At 43.1% G+C, this 7,406-nt stretch overlaps 1 protein-coding gene across 1 annotated transcript; it reads right to left on the reverse strand.

Annotated features, from left to right (window-relative positions):
• Positions 1-5,952: 5,952 nt before the first annotated feature.
• LOC113272455 lies at positions 5,953-6,570 on the reverse strand. Its single transcript, XM_026522286.1, has one exon. The coding sequence runs from the start codon at positions 6,568-6,570 to the stop codon at positions 5,953-5,955; it is 618 nt and encodes a 205-aa protein (XP_026378071.1).
• Between the last annotated feature and the right edge of the window lie 836 nt (positions 6,571-7,406).

The raw sequence follows: 7,406 nt of genomic DNA on the forward strand, positions 1-7,406 counted from the left end.
GTTCTAGCTTTGATACTTCACTGAATTCTCTCCCAACCTCCCCTCTCTCTTCATTATTTGAATCCTTATATAGCCAGATATCCTGATAGAAGACAAATAAGTTTACGTGCAGATCTCTGCTCATTCTGTCTTATTCGCCAGGCTTTGGGGAGATGTCCCTGTCCTTCGCGCTGATGCTTCGTGCTCTTTCTGATATACATCGTGCTATACCTGTCGTATGGTTTTTCTTCGTGCTTCTTTCTCCTTATCGCGTAAGCATTCTTCGCCTAATTTCTCTCTTCTTCGTTTTAATGGTTGTCTTAATCAGGGCGAGGTCATGTTTTAGCTTTGTGCGATATTTCGCTCCTACATTTTGCCTCTTCCCGCGTTATTCTTCTGTAAGTGGAATAATGCGAGAATTCCTTAGTTGATTCCTCGTGTTGGTTTTATCTGACATTCCTCCGGTTTTTCCGTGTGATTATTTCTACGTGCAGTGACTTTCCCTTTTCTTGATTGACACATCTAGTTTATATGCTGACCGGTTACAGTCATAGCCGGTTTCTCCTTTCTTTATAAGTATTCTTAGAGAGATAAATTTGTTTTCATCGTCTTTTTCATTTGTTCTTCTTATTTTCTGCTCTTTCTGTCTCCACAAGATCTTACAGATTCGTCATCATGTCAAGTCAATCCTCTGTTCCTTCTAGTGAACTGTCTCCTCGGTATGTATATGATTGCTAGGGTTTCTCATGTTTACGATGTTTGTTATTGTTGTTTAGTGTTCTTGATTTTGTCCATTCTTTTAGTATTCCCATACTCTCTCTGCAACTTCAGGCCCACTTTTTCAAAGCCTCCGGTCAATCCTGCTGCTGATCGGAAGAAGGTTGTGAAGAAGAGCTCCTGTAAGAGAAAACTTTCGCATGGGAAGGAGGATTCTTCGCACAAGAAGAAGAGTTCGCGCAGTGAGTCCCTTTTCCATGTTGTTAGGCCTTTGACTCTGATGCCTGTTGTATCGCCAAAAGGTGAGATGACAACTAGTCTTTTTCCCCGACCAATTTCCTCACTTGCTCCCGACCATGTTCCGGAGGAATCTACCATGGTTTGTACTTCCCTTAGTACTGCTATAGCCAAGGAGGAGCGACCGATACTTCCCCAGCTGATACTTCTGCGGCTAATACTGTTGTTGAGGCTTCGCAGTGGTCGGACTTGATATCTCTCGCATTAGGTTTATCGCCTCAACGAACTAGGTCTGAGTCTTCCCCGATTTCTGACAGCGATAAGCGTACTGCGATTGCATCAGAGGTTAGTTTCCTTTCATATGTATTTTCCTTTTCCTTTGTTTCCTTTGATTATGATTCTTGGTGCCTTGCAAGAATTTTCTAGTCATTTGGTTGAGATCGAAGAGCTTTCTAAAGCTGAGGAAATCATTGCAGATCTAAAGAAACAGTTATCTGAGCCATCTTCTAGAGAAAACGAAGTCACCAAACTTCGTGCAAGGAACGAGGAGCTTAGAGGTGATACTTTTTATGATGTTTTTATTCTCTATATGTTATGCTTTCGCACCATCCCTTTTGATTTTAGGCCTTTCACACTTAAGCTCTAAACCGAAAACGCACATCTGAGCGATATGAGTTTGAATTCGCCGCGGAGGATGCTCGTGCCGAATGTGATTCACTTGAAGCTCAAATTTCCCAATTGGAGTGTGATCGTCTGGGTTTACGTGATCGTGTAGTGGGTCTTCAAATAAACAATTTAGGTTGGCGTGCTCGTTCGTATCAACATTGCTCTTTGTTCTAAGGCTCTAGAGGTTTCTAATATGTTGAATCACGCTCTTCTTGATGAGAACCGCACCTTATCTGATGAGAATCGTGGTCTAAAGAACGACAAGCTTTCTGTTGATAATGCATACTATAGGCTTTCTAGGGATCGTAATTTATTAGAGAGTTCCATTCAATATCAAAAGAGGATATCAAATGATCTGGCATCAAAATTAGCAAAATCGTCGAAGGAGAAAGATGAAGCCTGTCAGAGCAGGGACCAAGCTTTAAAAGATCTTCATTTATCTCAAAGTACTAATCGCCATTCTGTTATTTCACGGGATCTTTGTGTAGTTGTTTCACGAGATAAAGGTAGTCGCGAAGGCTGCTATAATTATTGCCTCGGTCCTATCTTTCTCTTTAAGTTCTGATTGTTTTAACATCTCTTTCTCGCGGAAGAAGTGGTCTCGCTGAAAGAAAAACTGGCGTTTTCTCAAGGGAGCTTAACTAAGGCCCTTAAGGAACGGGACTCCGCATCTCGAAAATTCTCTGCTTCTTCCTGTTTGGTAGATGAAGTCTCGCAGGAACGTGATGACTTCAGGAGGGCTAAGGAAGAGCTCAAGCATTCCTATTTGGTTCTGGATCAGGAGTACCAATCTTTCGTAGACGAGGCCGAAAGAAAGTATTTTAAGTCATCTCAACGTCACGTGAATGAGGAGACTCAAATTGCGGTCAACTGGGTTTGCAAAAAGCACAACCTGCCGCGCGAGGTATATGCTCAAGTTCCTGTTAGCGATGATGAAGAAGAAGAGGTCTCGAATAAGAAGGAAGATAAAGCGAATGATGGCGATGGTGAGGACAGGGAGGATCCTTCTCAGTCTAAGGAGGATGTTCTGAAATCGCAAGCTGTTGGTGATGCCGATGTTCCAGTTCAAGGTGTTTCTGTGCGTGAGGATGCGAGTCCTCCTGTGACTGCTTCTGACGTTGTTCCTTCGTAGATTTTGTCTCTCTGGTCGTACTTAAATTATTTTGATTCTGGGTGATCCCAAGCTTGGTGTGTGTGTGTGTGTGGGGGGGGGGGGGGACTTGACTTTGAATGTTCCTTTTATTCCTGCATTTTTTGGTTAGGACAAGTAATTTGAATTCTATCTGTCTTTATCATATTTCTAAGTGCTTTGGCCGAGGAGGTGGGAAGCATGTAAATTTTAGTATTCCCATACTTTCCTCTGTTTCCCATCTGCTCGGGAAGTTTTTCATGCGAACATTATGTGTACGATTTCAACTATATTGGTAATATTCCTTCCTAAGGTCAGTCGTGAGATAGGTATTTTTGTGAAGTAGGTTTGTTTGTATCATACGGTATTTAACAGAGCATGCTGATGTAGTTTTATTTTAAGTATTTGTTATTGAGGTATACTTTGCTTGAGGGAGTGCGCTTCCTTCTTGTCTCAGTCTCTCTTCGCGCTCCTGTGATAGATCATATTCGCTTAAATTTTTATAGGTCTTAACTGCCTCCTAAGTAAGGTCTTACTTCCTTCCCCACATAAAACTTTAAAGGACTCATGGTCGCCTTGGGTAGGGTCTTCCGCCTGTTGGGAGACGAGATCTCAGTTCCATGTGCTCTTGCGAGTCATTGGCCATCGATCTCGCCTTAACTGTGTTAGTATTCTTACCTCCTCAGGATATTCTGTGACAATGTACCATGCCTAGGTACTCCCTTGAGTAGAAAGCCCCAGTAAATTGCCGTCTTTTACACAATCAGCTCCCTAATGGAGGGTGTCGTCTATTTACATTCCCCCTGAACCGCCCCTTCAAAGAGGTCACCCCTAACCATTGCAGTTGGGCTCCTCTCATCCAGTGATACAACGACCAGTGTTGTCGCAACCTCATGCTTTTATCCTACGTGGCTTATTGGGCACGAGATCACACCCTAGGTGGGGTTTCTTTGGACCGGGTGTATCATAAGTTCCAGTCCATCTTCTATCTCCACTGGCATGCTTTTACACCACATACCGAAGAACTTATTCTATGAGTGGTTCGTTCTCAGTGGCCTCCAGCGGATAGGAATTTCGCCCCAATATAAGTTCCCAAGATCACCAGCTATGACGCGTGTTAGGTCTGAAGGGTCGCCTCTTACACACTGCGCAGTCCTCCGGTCGCACAATTTTGTGCGAACTAAGTTGACACGCCACAACTGTTGTCCCAGCTTCCCTAGGTAGAGGTTTTAATAGTATCTTGCTTCCCCCTATTGAGGTCTTACGAGTAATTGTTGCTGCTTCGCTTTGCTCGCTTGCTTGTCAAAAAAGCTTGTTTTATATTAGAGTGCCATTGATTCGGTACACATTCTTCTTATTTTGTTATACTTTTTTCATCGTAGTGCTTTAATTTTCCTGATCATGGTATGTTCTTACTGCCTTTGCCCTTAATTACTTGCCCAGTAGTTTCTCTCTTGTTTCCGCGGCCACTATCGTGTTCTTTTTCCGCGAGGTTGATGTATTCATCACACTGCACTCTCCATCTTGACACTAAGTCTTTCAAACTCTCCCCTCGCTCTCTCTTTAGATTGAATAGAGATTCCTTTTCCGTTTTGAGTAACCCTAGTTGGGCATGGGCATTCATAAACAGCTCCTTTGAGGTGTCGCATGCTTCTTGCTGGTACACAGGTTTTGCTGTCTTATTTGATTTTCTTATCTCCTCGGGGATCAAGCTTTGCAATTGGTTGGCTTCGCAGGTCGTCTTTGTCCTACTGTGCCTCAACTTCTCCTTTACTCTTCGTACACTGGCGTTCGCATTAGTTGTTCCTAACTTGATTTGACCTCTCAGCTTTTGTTTTACGATTTCGTTCCGGCATCCTTTCTTTATTGTTGGGCTCTCTTCTTCTCTTCATATCATGTTAATCATAAGCCTCTATGCCCGCCTATGATCTTTCACATTTTGCCTCTGTTTCTCCTTTAACTTCGCCTTTCCTTCGTAATGTAGAACATCAGCTTCATTACACCTCTTCACATTGATGTTGTCTCCCATGATTTATCCAATCCCTGCCGGCATAGGGAATCGAATTCGTCTATGAAAGGTCGACGCGACCCCCATAACCCCATGAATCTAGGGTCTTCCAATTATGGCATTGTATAGTGCCTCTACGTCTACAACACAAAAAGTAACTACTGTTTCCAAGGTCCCGACGGGGATGATCAAAGTAATTTCGCCTTTTGGTCTCGAAGCAACACTACTGAATCCATAGATTGTGTAAGTGGAAGGAATAAAGTCCGAATCACGGTATCCCATGGTCCGGAACGTGTGATAGAACAATATATCAACTGAACTTCCAGTGTCTACTAAGATTTTGTTGATCGTCCAAGGCTGCACTTTCTCTTCTGCACTTTGTTCTCATTTGGAATGCGGTTGCATAGTCATGGTGACTACCAGAGGGCCTAAGTGTGTTCCTTCCTCTGCTGGTACATCTTCCGCTGTGAAAGAGATTGGTTGTTTCTGCCATTGTTCGAGTGCGCGACTTCGGGTCACTAGATGTACCTCAAAATGTTATCGTGGAAGTTACAGATTCCTTTGTAGAATGGATGATTGAGTTTATTTGCCTCAAATTCTGTCCAATCTCAATGCGATGAATGACAACTGATTGAGGTCGCGGTGGCGTCCTTGGTATTTCTCCTTCTTCCAGATATCGGTTCAACTTTCCTTGCTCAATTAGTTCTAGTAGATACCTTCGTACGTTTCTACAGTTTGCAATATTGTGGCCGTGAAATCGATGATATATACAGAACTCACCATCTCTTGCTCCTCGCGGGGTTTCATGTCCTATATTCACTGGTGATGGTATTTCTTAAGTTAATATGATCTCCACCCAAATATTTTCTATTGGGGCCTTTAGCCTGGGTAACTTTATATCATCAAAGGGTGGGTAATTTGGCCTTCGCTCAAATCTTGGATGGTGGTTGTACCCAGCCCTTCGGTTATTGTTGAACCTTCCCTCTTGATTCTCATATCTTCTTGCTGGGTAGTTGTATGCGTGATTTCTATCACCATATTCTCTTCAAGACCATTCTTCGTCCTTGCTTAACAAAGCCACTTCTTTCGCAGTCCTTCCTGCGGCTTGCTTCTCCTGTCCAACTCTAGGGGTACTCTCGACATTATTCAGTATTCTCGGTATGAGCGTCGCGCTTCCTTCCTTTGCATTTGTGATGGATGTCAAGCTGGTGTTCATTTATCTTTTCTTTTCCTCCAGTGTTATGAACTCTTCTTGATATTCTCTCGTCTCTTGCATATCTATGTCGCGTCTGATTCGGAATATCTCCACATATATGAGATCAGTGGGGTACAAGGCGTTGACGAAGGCGAGGATTAAATGTCGCTCGGATACCTCTCCTGCTGATTTGGTGCATATGGTTCTCCATCGCGTAACTAAGCTTCTCAGACTTTCTCCATGTGCCCTCTTCAAGGTAAACACGTTTTCAATTCCTGTCTTTGGGTGATTACTGGTTATATAGTTCCCTAAGAATAATCTTTGTAATTGTGCGAATGAAGTAACATATCCTTTGCTCAAATTATCGAACCACAATGAAGCTTCTCCTGTCAAGCTCGCAGGGAAATATTTACACAACACTGCTTGATGTTGGGCCCATGGCATTAATGTTAGGTTGTAGGCCTTCATATGCTGTACTGCATTCCCAGTCCCATTGAAGATGCTGGAGAATATAGGTAGGACATATTTCGCAGGAACGGGGGATTGCAAAATGTCACGTGAAAATGGGGATCGCTCTGCCTCCTCAATTGCTTCTGCCAGCTTCATTTTTCCTCCTCCTCTCCTATTATTATTTCTCATGGCCTCTTTAAGATATTCGAGCTGTTGCGATATAGCTTGATTTGCATTAACTTGTTCTCGCTCTCTTTGCGCGACTACTTCTAATGCTCATTGCTCCATCACGCTTCTTTCTATGGATATTCTAGTTTATCTTTCCAAACTTGTTTCTCTTCTGACTCTCGCCCTCGGAGCTACTTCTTCTTTCCCCATTACATACCCGTACTTCTTGTTCTAGGTTTTATCTCCTCTCTTGGTTTCTTCTTCTCGCTCTTCTTTCCTGGGACCTCCTTTCCAGATCTCGTGCGTTTTCCCTTTCGCATTCTCTTTCACGCACCTCTCGTTCATACTCAGCATGATCGTCTTGTACTTCTCTTTCCTCACTACAATGTCTTCTCCTTCTTCTCGATGAACTTCTGCTCGTTTGAGTTTCTGTTTCTCCAGTATGAGTTCGCGTCCGTATATTCTCATTCAGTCTGTGATTTTCTTCCATCAGCAGGGCATTTTGTCTTTCTAAGTTTGTGCTTTCTTCTTCCAACTATGTATCTCTTGCTCTGCTTCGTTCGAGCCTTTGTATTAATTCTCTTTCAATTCGTCTGTCTCGGGCGAGGCGTTCTCTCAGCTGTCGGATGGTTAACTGGTCTTCGTCGTTGGGGTTCTCATCTTCTCCTCTTGTTGCCCGTTCTTCATCTTCCATAGTATCAAGATCAGTCGTATGCACACTGCCTTCTTCGTACATAACTCTCTCTATGTTGCTATTTTGTTGTGTTGGATTCTGAGAGATAGCATCGTTGTTCTGTTGTCCTGTTTCTATGATGGAACGCAGGCTGTGATTTCGAGTTTGTTTTTCTATAAGTCTC

This window comes from Papaver somniferum, chromosome 4 (assembly GCF_003573695.1).
Source record: "Papaver somniferum cultivar HN1 chromosome 4, ASM357369v1, whole genome shotgun sequence".
Lineage (NCBI taxonomy): Eukaryota > Viridiplantae > Streptophyta > Magnoliopsida > Ranunculales > Papaveraceae > Papaver > Papaver somniferum.